The sequence below is a fragment of the Hydractinia symbiolongicarpus genome, chromosome 5, assembly GCF_029227915.1.
Source record: "Hydractinia symbiolongicarpus strain clone_291-10 chromosome 5, HSymV2.1, whole genome shotgun sequence".
In the NCBI taxonomy this organism is placed as follows: domain Eukaryota; kingdom Metazoa; phylum Cnidaria; class Hydrozoa; order Anthoathecata; family Hydractiniidae; genus Hydractinia; species Hydractinia symbiolongicarpus.
In genome coordinates, this window is record NC_079879.1 from 34,547,330 (window position 1) to 34,563,482 (window position 16,153).

At 43.1% G+C, this 16,153-nt stretch overlaps 3 protein-coding genes across 3 annotated transcripts in view; 1 reads left to right on the forward strand and 2 right to left on the reverse strand.

Moving 5' to 3' along the window:
• LOC130646240 (iron-sulfur cluster assembly scaffold protein IscU-like) overlaps positions 1 to 16,153 on the reverse strand; it is a 49,651-nt gene that overhangs the window by 14,758 nt on the left and 18,740 nt on the right. The gene's annotated exons all lie outside the window — the stretch shown is intronic.
• Positions 6,160 to 7,689, forward strand: LOC130646154 (uncharacterized). Its single transcript, XM_057452295.1, has one exon. It carries the CDS (start codon positions 6,160 to 6,162, stop codon positions 7,687 to 7,689), a length of 1,530 nt encoding a protein of 509 aa, XP_057308278.1.
• On the reverse strand, positions 10,725 to 11,177 carry LOC130646155 (fido domain-containing protein DDB_G0283145-like). Its single transcript, XM_057452296.1, has one exon. It carries the CDS (start codon positions 11,175 to 11,177, stop codon positions 10,725 to 10,727), a length of 453 nt encoding a protein of 150 aa, XP_057308279.1.

Genomic DNA, 16,153 nt, shown 5'->3' on the forward strand with positions numbered 1-16,153 from the left:
ACGGCTGTAAAAATTTGTTGTTTCATTCCTAATGTTATTGGAGCAACTAGCAGCTACATTATAAAAAGAACCAATGGTGGCACGATATGCTTGGACAGATATCATGATTAATTTGTCTTGATTATTCTACGATGCTACAATTAGCTACAATGTGACACAATTTTATGATGCTACGGTTGCTTCCTAGCTGCAGTTAGCACCTAAATCAGATATAAACATAAACGTATATCTTCTTACTTTGGTGACTGTGGCAATGTAGTCCTTGAATCAAAATACAGGAGCAGGGAACAAAAAATAAGATTTAAACAGTAAGCTACAATTTCTACGATTAATAGCTATCTAGCCAGGTATATAATAGCCAAAATGCAAGGACACAGCTGGGGACAAAAATCAGATATAAAGATGCACCAAGCTGCAGTTTACACCTAGCTAAATGTGTTTTGTTTACTAACACAAAAGAGACGGACAAAATTATGAAATAATACTTATCCAATAATCCAGGAAGTATCAATTTCGTTCCAGCAAACAAACACAACACACTCCGGTAAATTTCCAGAGGGTTTTAAAAAAGTGGCGCCAGAAAAGTATATTTCCATCGCTTAAACCACGTGTTCTACTTTATCCAATCAAAGCGAAGAATTTTTGTGTTTGGAAAAATCTACGTGTTCCATTTTGTCCAATAAATCAATGGAAAAAATGTTTGTTTTTGGAAAAACTATAGTTACCTCATTCTCGTCCCCAGAGCCCTTTCAAATTTATCTCAAAGAGCTCTGGGGTCGAGAATGTAGTTACCTGCGTCTGCATTAGCAAATTCGCAGTTTGTTCCGGACGCAATATATCGCATATAAATATGTTGAAAAAATATATCACGGGCCAATGACATTACTTTTTGTTTATAATCTAACCAATCAGAAAGTGCTAAGATGTAAATAAACATGGTATCCGGTGTCCGTTTACCTACCGGTGGGTCAAAGAAGGGTCGGTTTCATTTAGGATACTATACTAGCTAGCCAGTTTTAATCCTATAGATATTCCTAATCAGGGCAAAATTACCCGACTGAATATAATATGTGTAGTCAAAAGATATGAGCCTGTCAAGAACAATTCTTTTTTTCCAGCTACTTTTATACTAGCCAGCTATATGTTCACTAGCTTTAGTTAGGTAGCTAGTGATGATCTTTTTACATGGCTTTGCATTAGCTAGGTAGCTAGCTAAAGGCTAAAAAGTTGTTCATTACATGTATCAAATAGTATAATTTAATAGAAAATACAGTAAACAACTTCCCTTATAAGACAACAATAGAAAAAGCAAGCTTAATTACGGATTACCAAGGCGTGCATTATAGTTATGTTTTTCCTAGCCCTGTCCAGGATTCGAACCCAGATCTCCCATTTCCATAAATGAGTGTCATAGCCATTAGACCAACAGGGCATAATACATAATATATACATGGCATACAGAATTTTAACAGTTTCACATTATACTCAGAAACTTACTAAGCTTTCTTCTGTACCTTGACTGTTAATATTGTTAGAGTTATTAACAACCAATATCGTCAAATCCATATATACATATATTTAAATATTTTCAGTATAGCTATAGGTGTTGACGATTGCATGATAACCGTTCGTCAGAATTTGCCCTGGTAATAAAAAATGCAGGTGTTGGATGTAAGCATCAGAATTTAAAACGTCTCAAACAAATAACAAATGTATATACATGTTCAAAAAGTTTCCCGATATATATATTTATATTGCAATAATTTCCGTTTCTGTAACTTGAGCCGTACTGGTGTATGCTCACTGGCAGGGTTAAAAAAATTTATTTCCTGACCTGTGTACAATATAGCTACAATCGTCCACAAAAATATGGCTTTCCATTCCCCCTCAATGTTGAAAACTACTGCCCTTTGTGGCTGACCAACGTAAACGATTACACGTGACATACCTTTACATAAACATTGATCATCAGTGGGGACCGAACGTACTATTTGCAGAATATGTGACTATAGCTAGCTATGTTTTTTTGCTGACTTTTCTAAACTTTTTGGTTCTTGGTTTTTCATATATAAAACTGTCAGAGCCAACAAATTTTGTGTTGCTGACTTTTCTAAAATAGTAATGTCGCGCCATAGATTAGTGGTTATAGCTCTCGTACTCTGTGCGGGAGACCGGGGTTCGATTCCTCTTGACGGCGATTCAACATGGGCGAGTGAATGTTACCATACCCCCGGGTTAACCCAAGCCATGTGAGGGAAATTGGGAAGATGGCACACTGTGTGGGCCGTTGGATGTTGCCGGGAGTTGTCTAGTAGAGCGCGGGCCCTAATTGGGTCTGCGTAGCTCAAAATGAGCATTAAATACTCTAGGACTCTCCATCAAGCCATGGCCCCTCCTGGAAATAATAGACAGGGTATATCCCTCGATATTTGTGAGGCTAGTCATGTAAAATATGCACATCTATCTATCTATATCTATCTATCTATCTAAACTTTTTGGTTTTTGATATATAAAATTGTCAGGGCCAACAATTTTGTGCACAATTGTAGCTAGAAACAAGCTATGTGATGGGACAAAATATAATTATTGTGTAGTACATGTATAGCTATATTGGTAGTTTTATCCCAGCTAAGTGGTTAATTTTATGCTAGTCTTTTTGCTAGCTATATAAAGGCACTTGTTGCTCTTTTTATGCTAGCTAGCTATTACTCTTTTAAAGTTAGCTAGCTATACACTATATCCTATCTAAGGCTAAGAAGGGGTTCATTACATGTAAAAAAAAAATAGTGATATACTAGCTAGCTAAACATACCCTTTCTTCGTTTCTTGAAAATGACCTTATATATATATACAATATACAAATTACGCTAGGCCATCTTTAAATAAACAAAAGCACTCCCTCGTTGTGTCAATAAAAAAACACCTTGTCTCGCTTAATTTAGCAATTATATAAGAGAATGACCGGATTAAAGTACTGGGCAACCCAGTCCAAAAAAAAAGTGGCACGAAAATTCAATGATTTTGATGTATAGTGGGGGCGGAAATCCTATACACTCTCCTCCGTCCCTTATATTTGGCTTATTTAATGAGGAAATGGGCTCCGCTACGCTCCGGGCGCTGACGCGCCCTCCGCTTCTCTCCGCAAAAATTACTTTCTTCTCTTCTTATGACTATGTTATGTAATCAAAATTTGCATCCCATCGCAGTTTCAAGGCATCGTGTGATAAAGAAAAATGTTTGTAGCAGCCACCCTCGTCCCCATGATTTGATTCATCTCTCTGGAACAGACTTATCGTCGCCGTTTGATTTTTCACCCAAAATAAAAACAACCGAACTTCCAGAAAAAGAGTTTAAAGTTTTCGGTATCTTTCTGGTTATATTGTTCATAAACTGCACACAAAATTCCGCTTTGGTAAACAGCAATCAGATATAAACAAACAGTATGCTCTTGTATTGAAATATTGCAAGATTGATGTAGATGACACACAAAAATTTGTTAACATCCGTGATAGAGGTGGTTTGTGGCGAGTCAATCAAAGGACGCAAAGTATTTTTTGGGAAAATTATTATTTCGTGCGAAAACATCTGCTTTACCTACCTAACTATGTGCCAAAGAATTAAGTTTGTCCATGTTAACTAACAGCACAGTACTGTCAAATTTCAGAATGATAATCAAGGAAATTGATCCAAAAAAGAAAAAGAGAGAGCCCATTTGAACATTTACTAACTTTGTTTGTTAGAAATCGCACTTTTTCATATGCTAAAGACGTGAAAAGCATACGGCTGCCAAGAGGAAAGGAAAGAAACGTTTATTAAGAACAGAGATGATGTAAACCAGCATCACATTTGACATTGGTCATTGAACTTTTCCAGTCCTGGACAAGGTCTATAATAACTGTCAAAATGACACAATGAAAGTGGAGCTCTCTAGCGCACTCACCGTTTTTTGAGTCAAACCCTAATTTCAAGGGTCTAGCGCAGCACTGTTTCCTCGATATATTGATCCTCTGCGCAAAGGGTCAATATCGCGGGCAATTACCGCTGCGCTGCAGCACTCTCGTGCGACCACAATGTTGTCACCCTGGTTGGGGTCACAACATAAAATAAAATGTCCAGTGCGTTAGAAAGTTTTCCAACATATAATAAAGCAATGACTTCTTACTTGAGAAGCATGATTAGCAGTCTCTATGAGGCTGTATCTGCACCAGTGGCAGCAACACGTGATGCACTCGCAGAGAGACTGCAGAGTGTGCGTGAAATGCTTCTTTATTATACCACAAGGCTAAGGAGAGGCTTGGTTACGGTCAAGCCTTAAAAGCCACCGTTGAAGACGCTGCTGTGAAAGAAGAACAAGTGGAAGAAGTGGATCACAGTGCTGTTGAAACGGAAGGTGGATTTGATGGTAATTATCGACATTTCCGAAGTGAAGGAACACCAGAAGGTCAACTGGTGAGTATTGAACAGTACCTGGATCAACAGAAACAACATGTGGAGGAAGTCATCACAGACTTGCAAAACACTAGACAGAATTGGAAGATTCAACTGAATCTCGTGGTGGAGTTTGTGCACAAGGAAAATCCTTCTGACAAGTTCACAAAACCAATATGGAGTGAAGCTGTCACAATTATGGAAGGAAGTGACATCGAAGAATTGATCGAAGAGATGTATAAAAGCCTGCTAAAACGCTTTGAAATGACATCGGAGAAACTCAAAAAAAGCGACTACATCTTCAAGCGAATCACGGAAATGACGTATCACTGCCACATGATTGACCTTATGAGAGGTAGATCATGGTTCAAGACATCCGAATGGCTGCAAAAAATGCACTGCATCATCAATCCCAAAAATGAAGACGAGCAGTGCTTCAAATGGGCCGTCATTGCAGCACTGCACCACAGCGAAATCAAAAACGATCCTCAACGCATCTCGAAGCTCGAACCGTTTGTTGAACAGTACAATTGGAGTGGCATCGAGTTCCCAACTCCCAATACACACTGGAAAAAGTTTGAAAGGCAAAACCCCAACGTGGCGTTGAATGTCTACTTTTCTGAAGAAGATTTTCAGGTCAGACAGGCATATGTTTCGAAACACAACACGACACGTAAAAAGGTGGCAGATGTGCTAATCATTCAAGGAGGAGGGAAAAAGCTTTACGTTGCCATTAAAAGATACTCTGCGCTCATGCGCGGTTTATCACCTAGACATCGAGGTGATCAGTACTGTCGAAACTGCATGCACGGATTCCGCAGTCAAGAGACACGAGACAATCACATGGAAGTGTGCATGGACCATGATTTTTGCGAGATTGTCATGCCCAAAGAAGGAACAGTCCTCAAACACGAAGATGGGCAAAAGTCGCTCAGAATGCCATTTGTCATCTATGCAGACACAGAATGCCTCTTGGAACCTGTTCAAGGTTGTGATGGAGACCCTGAAAAATCACACACCAGAAACGTCAGCAAGCATGTGGCTTCAGGATATGCCTTCATGACCAAATTTGCACATGGAGAAGTTGAAGAATCATCCGACTGCTATCATGGAAAAGACTGCATGGAAAGGTTTTGCAAGGGACTGAGAGAACAAGTCAACAGAGCTATCAGACATCAACAGAAGAAGATGATCCCGCTGACTCACGAAGAGAAAGAAGCCCACAAGTCTGCAAAAAGATGCTTCATTTGCAAAGGAGTGTTCAAGAAGAACAACGAAGACATGACAATGCGCAAAGTTCGAGATCACTGTCACTACACTGGTCAGTATCGAGGAGCTGCACACGGTTCGTGCAACCTAAAATATCGCATCCCCAACGAGATTCCGGTGGTCATGCACAATCGCTCACGGTATGACGATCACATCATCATCAAGCAACTGGCCAGGGAATTCAAAAGCCACGAGTTTGAATGTCTGGGTGAAAACAGCAAAAAATACATCAGCTTCTCCATCAAGCACTCCGTCACATTTCAAGGAAAAGACGGCGAACCGCTGAAGCAGATGAGGAAGAACAAGAAAACCAACCAAATGAAAGAAGTGGAAATCAACACGACCTGCAAAATCAAGTTCATCGACAGCTGCAGGTTCATGCAAAGCTCACTGGCAAGCCTTGTGAATAAATTAGCTTGAACCAACAGTGAAAGTGTCCGCTGCAACGACTGCAAATCAAACATGGAACTCATCGAGATTGACTCAGAGTACAAGGCGCAATTCAAGTGCCAAACCTGTTACTGCTCTTACAAGACGGTGGAACTGAATGAGCATTCTATGAAGCAGAAATTTTCCAACACATTCAAGCATGCAAAGGGCAATGACGAGCACTTTAGACTTTTGCTGCGTAAGGGTGTTTACCCCTACGAATACATGGATGCGTGGGAGCGTTTTGAAGAGACAGCACTTCCTCCAAAAGCACAATTTCACAGCAGCTTGAACCTTGAACACATCACCGAAAACGACTACAAGCATGCTCAAAAGGTGTGGAAGGCTCTCAACATCAAAAACCTTGGAGATTACCACGATCTCCACGTGATGAGCGACACGCTTCTTTTAGCAGACGTTTTTGAAAATTTTCGAGACACTTGTCAGAACATCTACGAGCTTGATCCAGCGTATTTTTACACTGCTCCAGGCCTCGCATGGCAAGCAGCTCTAAAAGTGACGGGTCAAGCGCTCGAGCTTCTCTCAGACATCGACATGCTACTGATGGTTGAAAAGGGATTCAGAGGTGGTATTTGCCAAGCAATCAAGCGCCATGCTAAGGCGAACAATCCGTACATGGGGGAATTGTTTGATGTCAATCTGTTGATCTCGTATCTGCTGTACATCGATGCCAACAATGTGTACGGAGGTGCCATGTCGCAAAAGCTGCCAACACACGGCTTTAAATGGCGTGAAGACCCCGAAAATTTTACTCAAGCTTATATAGAAAATTATAAAAATGGAGATGATGGCTATTTTCTTGAAGTGGATGTCCACTACCCGAAAAAGCTGCACAAACTCCACAACGACCTTCCATTCTTGCCTGAAAAGATGCGTCTGAACAACGACTGTGAAAAGTTCACGTTCAATGTGTTTGACAATGAAAAATACGTGCTGCACATTCGCACATTGCAGCAGGCACTGCAGCATGGATTGGTTCTCACCAAGGTGCACCGAGTCATTGAGTTCAAGCAAAGTGCTTGGGTGAAACCCTACATTGACATGAACACAAAGCTGCGAAAGGATGCCAAAAATGACTTTGAGAAAGACTTTTTTAAGCTGATGAATAATAGCGTGTTTGGCAAGACCATGGAGAACGTTCGCAAGCACCGTGACATCAAACTGGTGACAACGGAATGGAGGCGCAAGAAGCTCGCATCAGCTCCAAACTATCACAGCACATCAAGATTTGACAAGAAATTTGTGGCAATGGAAATGAACAAAGTGAAGGTCGTCATGAACAAACCTGTCTACCTCGGCCTCTCCATCTTGGACTTGAGCAAACTCACGATGTATGAGTTTCACTGCGACTACATCAAGGCGAAGTTTGGTGCAAGCGCAGAGCTTTGCTACATGGACACAGATAGTTTCGTCTACCACATCAAAAAAGACGATGTCTATAAAGATATTGCAGGTGACGTTGAATCAAGGTTTGACACATCGAATTACAGTCCCGAAGACAAACGTCCCTTGGCTATTGGCAAAAAAAAGAAAAAATTGTGACTCATGAAGGATGAACTTGGTGGCAAAATCATGATCGAATTTGTTGCATTGAGGTCAAAAATGTATGCGTACAAGACACTCGAAGGACACGAGACAAAAAAGGCAAAAGGAACAAAAAAGTGTATCGTCAAGAAACAGATCACGTTCGCAGACTATTTGAACAGCCTGCAGACCTGTCAAAATTTGTATCGCACGCAACTGAGATTTACCAGTCGAAAACACGAGATTTTCACCGAAAAGCCGAATAAAATTGCGCTGAGTGTTGATGATGACAAGCGACTTCAAGCTCAAGGTTGGTTCACCTTTGCACATGGAAGCAGTCCTGGATTGGTTTGCAAGCAAGAATTGCTCACCAGAGTGTGGCATTGAGTGTCGCGGGATGCTTCAAAAATTTAAATAAATGATACTTGAACTGATGTTGGTAATGTTGTACGTAATTTTTTTTTTGTACGTCTACTGCAAGTTTTCCTCTCTAATAAAAGTCATGTCAGAACTGAATGAAATTTTAGACGTCTTCTTAGACACACCAGAAATGAGAGAGCAGGAAAAAGTCAACTCTCTGGAAAAAAACCAGTGGACGCCTGAGTTGGTGGGTAAACGGCTGTTAAAGAAGCTCGAGGCACAAGCGCAAAAATCATGCTCAAAAGACTTGCTGTCGAAAATGTCAGGTCTCTCTGTTTTGCACAGTTTTCAACCATCTGGACTGGAAAAAATTCAGCGAAATTGCCGAGGAGCGTCAAGCGCAAATCAAACTGCGAGAAGATGTGCTGCCTTTTCCGGATGAAATAAATGGATCAAGTTGCGCAGAAAGTGACAAAGTCCAAGAACCAAGGGCGTGTTGAGGCCGGTAAAAAGCTTGCAGAATGGAACAGAGCAAACAAGTCTTGTCAGAGTAATACTTGTTCTTCACCATCCAATCGTCGAGAGTGATTGCAGCTGATAGATAACTTTGCAAGTACCTGCACAAGTACCTGCAAGTACCTCAGCAAGTACTTTGCAAGTACCTGCACAAGTACCTGCAAGTACCTCAGCAAGTACTTCCGAAGTGGTAAAGTCGTCGCACGTTTTAGTGTTCTTAGCAGGGATTGTAGCTTTTTTCGGTTTGACCTATGTTTTCCGCCAAAAACGGTCTGAACCAAAGCCAGCAGAGAAAGTCGAGAGCACGAAAGTGAAGGCTGTGTTCGACCCATTTGGTGGTTGATTAAATGTTCGCTTTTTGACCTATAATAAACATGACTTCAAAAGACTTCGACTACAGCAAAGAACTCATCGATGCTCTGTGGCAAGGTGCCCGATTGACTACATACACGTTCGGTTTCGCATTAACGGGAAAAAAGGCACTGGGCATCTCGAGCCCCAGCACCAAGATGGATGCTTCAGATGTAGGTAAATTATTCGGTTATCTATCAGCTGCAATCACTCTCGACGATTGGATGGTGAAGAACAAGTATTACTCTGACAAGATCTCAAAGTGAGGTGGGAGTGGACAAAATTTTAAGGGGTTTTCACTCTTCAAAATAAACATGAGCATCTTAGCAGTAGCTGGAGGTGCGCTAATTAATGCACTAAGTTTTTCAGCGACCAACTTTATTTTCAGTTCACTTAGTGATCATGGGGCAGCTGAGAGAAAGCTTCATGACCTCGCCTTGGAACACCTTCAGAAGGCACGCGACAAGTGGATGAAGGATCGTCAAAATCGGCTAGATTTTATCAACGGGAGACTTTGAGAGCAGAACGAAGCCAAAAACTACCTCTCGAACATGGACGAAGCGATGAAGGAATATTACCTGGCTACAAAGCAGCGCCTGCCTGAACTGCCTCCAAAGCCTAAATTAAGTGACTTTTAACATTCAAGTGATCAGCAAAAGACTGGAGAGCTTGTGTTTGTCACGACTGGTCTCGGAGTAATCGGATATTTGGTTTATCGCTCTAAATAAATGTTAAAAGACGCTGCCAAATTAGACAAATTGTACTATCAGCCCACACATCTCTGGATCGGAAACGAAGCCATTGAAAAACTTGTTGAACTTAGTGGCTTCTCTACGAAAAAGGTCAAAATCTACCTTGCCCACCCGGCCCTCTGGCAGGTTCACATTCCAGGGGCAAAGGTGGTAAAGCATCCTCATTACACCGTTACAGTTCCAAATGCAGTACATCAATTTGATTTGCTTAGCATGCCTGGAGATCGACTGTATGGCTCGAAATACAAATACATTCTTACTGGAAATGACATTGCCAGCAGGTTCAAAGTGGCGAGACCCCTGCGAACGAAAAAAGGCTGCAGAAGTGGCCAAAATGATCGAGGACATTTACAAGGCCAGACCCTTGACGTGGTCCGAGGCTGTCATGATAGATGCAGGAACCGAGTTCCTTGCAAACGTTCCAAAACCTTTCAAAATCATGACGTCCAGATCGATAGGACGGTGACAAGGTACAATCATCGCCACACTGTCTTTGTGGAAAACTTCAACAAGCAGCTCGCGAGACGTCTCTTCAAGGCTCAAGATGCTCAGAAGCTCAACGAAGAGGGAAAAGTCTCGACGACATGGGTCAAGCAACTCTACAAAATTGTGGATCAGATGAACAACACCAAAACCGCTGGAATAAAGATGAAACCTATCGATGCAGTCAAACTTGACGAGGTTCCACAAAAAGCAAGCTACAAGCCTGACAAGAAGCCTCTTTCAGAAGATGGTCTCTACCGATATTTGGTGCAACCCGGCGAAGAGCATGGAGATCAGAGAAGACGTGCAAAAGATATGATTTGGTCGAAAAAACGTTCCGTTTGGACCGCATCGTCAACGAACCAGACAACCGAACCGAACTTTTGCGGGTTCCTGAAGACACGAGGCTGCCTCCTGACTCGGTTAAAAAGTGGTAAAAACCAACGTAAAATGGCTCTCTGAAAAAAAATCATCGTCTCGAGACCCACGTTCTGAATGCTTCGGCTATTTCCAGTCTTGATAGGCACGTTTGGGCTAAAAATTAAGTTTTGTAAAGTTCGAGCCTTACAAAAATTTAGTGGCCCCGACGAATCAGTGAATTTTCGACTTTTCTAGTAGAGCCAAGTTTTGCTCAAAATTCTCCCATACCTTCACCAAGGACCCACAGACCATCGTGTAGAGTAGCGATGGTCTCTCTTCAAACCTTTTAACAGCCTGAATGTAATGGCGCCTGCCGCGTTTGTGGAACGAGCTAAGCAAAACTGGAAAGAGGCTCATTCCACTCTCCACAAGTACGTGTGAGATAACGAGCCTACATAACCTCCCGTTCCCATCTTCGAATGGATGGATATTAATCAGGTCTATAAACAACCTCACCGCGCTCCATATCGGATCGTCAGTAGAGTAGTATCGATCCAGGGCGTCTGTCACTAACCTTGGGATTGCAGAAACAGGGGCAAATTCGTGAAAACCAGCGAATACCTTAGTCGTCCTGTATTTCCCTGTCAGCACGGGTTTGCCGCCCCTGTGTTTTTCCCCGCGCATCATGATCTCATGGTGGCTTGGATTTTGTCAGGCATGAGGCGTCCGCAGCCCTTCATTCATCTTAGAGCGCGCATAAAGTTTACCATCTGCCTCTTGAAATTTTTCGTCTTGCCGTCAAAATGTGCGTCTTCAGGATCTTGCATCAGCTTCCAAGTCTCAGATGCTGAAAGGTTGGGGTCTACCTCTCCTTCGGAGAGGTAGGTGCCGTACGCGAACAGGGCTTCCCACCCTGTTAGAAATTCCTCTACGTATGCGTGGTTTTTCCGCCTTTGCGAGAGTTCGGCTAGCGTCGCAGTCTTTCTCAAAATATTCTGGTACTCATCTTCGTCTGCCATCCAATACTGCCTTTTCCATTTTGTTAAGTACCTGGCTGCAAGGAAATGGTTAGCGACCATTGGGGACTCAAGCCAATTGCTTCCTCATGGGGCTTGTCCTTGAGAGCAAGCTCACTTTTCAGTGTTTCATAACCGCCCGTTTTCCTGATAGATCGCCTGCGGCTCAGCATGAGCAAGGCAAAACCTCTTCGAAAACGCACGTTCTGAATGCTTCGGCGGCTTCCAGTCTTGATGAGAATATAAGTTGGTACAAACAAGGCTCCGAAATGTACACAGCTCTACCGTCGTGGTAAGGGGTGAAGTCGGTAGCGTCCAAAGCTGCCCCCTCACATCCTTTTAAGCTTGATCTATAAGCCTGTTTTACCCTTTTAAAAAGGGCATTCTTTATATCTCTAAATCCCAAAATTCTACACACATTGATGGAGCTGCAAGAAGATTTTTTTGTGAACCTTGTGGCTCACAAAACTCAACATTTCTAGCCTCTTGGATGCTCGAGCCTCAATTGCAAGCAACCATGCCTCGAGCCTTTAAGTTTTTTTCGAATGTTTACCCAATCGGCAGGATTATCGATCCAATTAGATTCGTCGTCAAGGAACTTGAAATCTGACCGCTGGAGGTGCCAAACGAACAGCTGTTTCAGCTGACGTCGCAGATTCTTCGGGATGGCCGAATACGACTGGGTGAGAAGCCAAAGAGAATGACCTCGGTGACGGCCAGAGATGGCCAGCTGGAGGAGTTTTGTTCTCTTTTTGTCAAGCTCGTATGACGCAATGCAGTCATCGACAAGAAAGAGAACCTCAGAGCCTCGAAACATATCTGAAAATTTCTCGATGTATTCGAGCAATTTGTCTTTGGGGTCGATCAAAAACACGTCGTCGTCTTCCCACAAAGGACGGTATTCCAGATAGGTCTTGTTTTCTCTTATTTTTGGGCAAATAAAGACGATGTAATCGAAATGGCTCCTGTATTCGTTTTGGAGCAGTTCTACCACCTTTTTGCTCTTTCCGCACCCAGTGGGGCCACAAAACATCGCACTGTGAGGTTCTTTGACCAGTTCTGTCATCTTTTCTTTCACGCTCACTATTACAAAACATGCACTCTAGCAGGCGTCACTGTAACGCTCGCTTCCTTGATGGAGCACACGTGAAAGTTGCACCTACCAGTCCCGTCTTTTTTCTTCTTAATGTTGAGATGAAGTTTCGTCGCTTCATCTATGTTCAAGCCTGTGCCATGAAACTCCTTGTCTTCAAACGTTTTAAAGTCCAACACCAGTGCAAACCCGTCGGTAAAAAACTTTTTCATGGTCATGAGACTGTCAGGAGACGTCTTGAAGATCGACGCTGCTGCTTGGTACATGTGTGATGGAGACATCCCGTTAAGATATAGCGTGCGTGGATTATCTCCCAAAGTAACTTGCACCTCTGATATTAGCGGGTTGTAAAACGCTTCGCCATCGTACTCAAAGTCTTTTTGTTGCTCAGTGAAGAGAATAACGACAGCCTTTAGCGACTTTGCGAGCACCTTGAGGTTCAGCTGCCAATTTGTTTCGTCTCTGTCGAGAGTGCCCGCATTTTCTTCGACGATTTGATCAAATAGGTATCGTCTGCTTGACGAGATGTTCTTTACAGTTTCGTACATCGAAGCATTCTCGATGATGCTATGCTCAAAGTCTAGGTTGCTGATGGTAAACTTTGGATCTGCCACTTTACCAGTGGCTGGCGTGTCTTTTAGTACCTTGGCATTTTTAGCAAGTGTGAACTCGTAGTTAAGTGGAAACTTACCATCATTTTGCACAAAGGGTAGATGATGTGTACCCTCAAAATATTGTGACAGAAGCAAGCAAAACCTGTTGCCATACACACGAGCAATGGCTTTTTCTTCGGCACTCGCAGCAGCTTCAGCACCCGTCGTCTTTACACGGATCTTGTTGATTTTCCCGTCTCCATCAACTCCTTGGTCGTAGAGCAGTTCACGTGCATTCTTAGACAACCATAGATCCTTGTAGAGAGCCCACGCATTGAAATTGTTAATGCACTGAAACTCCACTGTTCCAAACTTGGCGACGAATTTTTCGATGACCGCCATCCCAAAATTATTGTTAATTTCGTGCTTCCCGCTCGTTGAGGAGACCTCTAAATCAAACCAGACCTTCTGATCTCCGGCTGCGATGGTCTTGGGGTAGTTCAGGCGAGGGTTTGTAACTAAAATTCGTTTGCCTTCGGTGTACTTGTTGGCATAGTCGATCATTGAGCTTTCCACGGCTTTGTTGCCTTTGAAGCTGTTCTCCGTCTTGTAGCTCTTCTGCACGTCAAACTACTTTCCGTTCATCGTTTATTAGGGGGGAATAAACGAGTTGATTAATCCAACTTTTATCGGTGATGACGATGTCATAGGCGGAACCTATGAAATGGATCCTCTGCCTGAGGAAAAATATTCGCCTGACGTTACGCCACCAGAGTTGCCTGAAGATGAGACTAGCTTCTCAACCCCTGCGATAACGCCAGTTTCATCGACCGCCATTGCAAGAGTCGAGCTGGTTCGAAACAAAATTTCCGACCTCTGCAAACATCTGGGAATGCCAGAGAATGATCCCAATCTTGCCAGACTCGATTCCTTTAGGCTGAGATCAGATGGGAGAACAGGCGTTTCTGTGCTTGAATTTTTCAAGAATGGAGACTGGGTAAACTTAATGCATAAGCGCACGGGAGAGTGGCTGTCAGATGCAACGATAAAACAGCGTCTAGGTGGTGAGTCTGGCTTGATCCGAAATCTTGGTCTGGAAGACACACCTGACAGATTCAAGAGGGAAAAACAGGCTGCCAAAAAGCTGAATCGGTTTGTGCCGACTGATCTTGAAATGGACAGCATTTCACTGCAAGATCTCTGGAAGAGTGTTGCAGATGTTGAACACGAGGTTGCGACGACAAGTCTTCCCATGAGAGAGTTGTTCGGGCTTGAGGCCTTGCGCAGAATCAAAGTAGAGGGGGAAAACAACGAGGCAAAGCTCGGAAAATTGGACGAGCATATCGAACACGAGACAAAAAAGTTGCGCGATGCTGAGAACGATCCTGGCTTGAGTGAAGAGGACAAAGAATTTCACAAGAAAAACATCCAAGAGAGGCTCAAGTCTTTGAGGGAAGAACGAGAAGCACGACTTGAGCTGGTGTCGCAGAACAAGAAGGAGCTTCAGAGCCAATTTGCAAGAATTCGTCAAACCATCGAGAAAGTCCTTGATTCAGACTCTAGTTTGGCGGAAAAAATTCGAACGATTTTTCGAGAACAGGGCTTGACGATAACAGCAGTGTTGACTTCACTTGGGTTGCTCATCAGCACCCTTGTAGGCTTTCTCACAGGTGGTGGTGGAGGCGCTGCAGGTGGAATGCCCAAAGACGAAAAAGGAGCGAGAGCTTGGTTCAAAAAGCAACTCAGGAGACTCGCGGATTTTCTTAAAAGTCTTGGTGGAAAGCTGGGTGCTGCCCTTCCTAGCATCATTGGAGGTATTGTGTCCTGGCTATTCAGATTGATGAGTAAAACAGTGGGCTTTCTTGCAGAGCACCTGTGGCTTTTCATGGTGTTCGTTGGTGGTGTTGCTTACGCTTATTTAACGAAAAATTGAGGTAGACAATCTTTTTGTGACTTTTTTGATCACGGAAGGTGCAAAACTATATTTCTCCATCCTTGTGAATCTCAAAATTACCACCAAGCGAAAAAAATTGCTCCAACTCCAAGCGTGACCACGGCGATTTTGGCATCTTCGTGAGCTTCTGCAGCAACCACCTCGTGTTTCGGCAGTTTTTTAGGGTCATGTGTGGGTGCACTCGGTTGCTTTGCGTGAACCTTTGGCCTGGTGTTGACTGTCGTATTTTGGCCGATCTGAAAGGTCTCCTTTGCCACCAGGATTTTGTTGTTCCAACCTTGTACATTTCCAATTTTTAGGCGCGAATCAGAAGGCAACAGATAGACCTGAAAAGCAACTTCAAAATCGACTTTAGACCTTGCGTACCTCAGCACCTTCTCAAACTGACTGATTCGTCGCCCGTGTTTGCCTTTTCATAACAGCAGCTTCAAAACTTGAGACAAACAAATTTTGTGTGTCAATTGCTTTAGAATCATTGCCAATGATATCGCTTCTTGCTGCACACTGAGACTCGAGAATCAAGTAGGCGTAGTATCGAACACTTTGCGATAATTTTTGCATTCCGATGCGTGTCAAACCATCTGATTTTTCGATGATCCACCTGCCCCAAGAGTTTTCGTTAAAATAGGCCAGACCTGGCGTTGCATAGAGTTCCCGTTGAAACTGATACGAACTGAAAAAATACTGGTTCTTCCAGACTGTTTCATCGCTACTCAGCCCATACTCGGAGGTGATTGAACGAAACGCTTTCATGTTGAAAGCGTTGTTCAGCTTCTGGAATCGTTGCTCATCAGGAAGTGCCACTTCGAGCTCGTTCAAGGTTTTGCGGATCTGAAAGTATGTGTGAAAACGATACACTGATCGGATCATAGGGTTGCTGTGCAACAATTGCTCCATCGAGATGCCTCAACCACTCGTTGCGCACCATACTGCAAAGTGGAGCTGTGTCAGCCAAAGCAAAAAGGTGTGCTTGTTCCACTTGTCGAGCAGCTCTTCAGTTGCTG

Coding starts and splice junctions, on each gene's coding strand:
- LOC130646155 (XM_057452296.1), bottom strand. CDS start 11,177: ATGCGCGGGGAAAAACACAGGGGCGGCAAACCCGTGCTGACAGGGAAA.
- LOC130646154 (XM_057452295.1), top strand. CDS start 6,160: ATGGAACTCATCGAGATTGACTCAGAGTACAAGGCGCAATTCAAGTGC.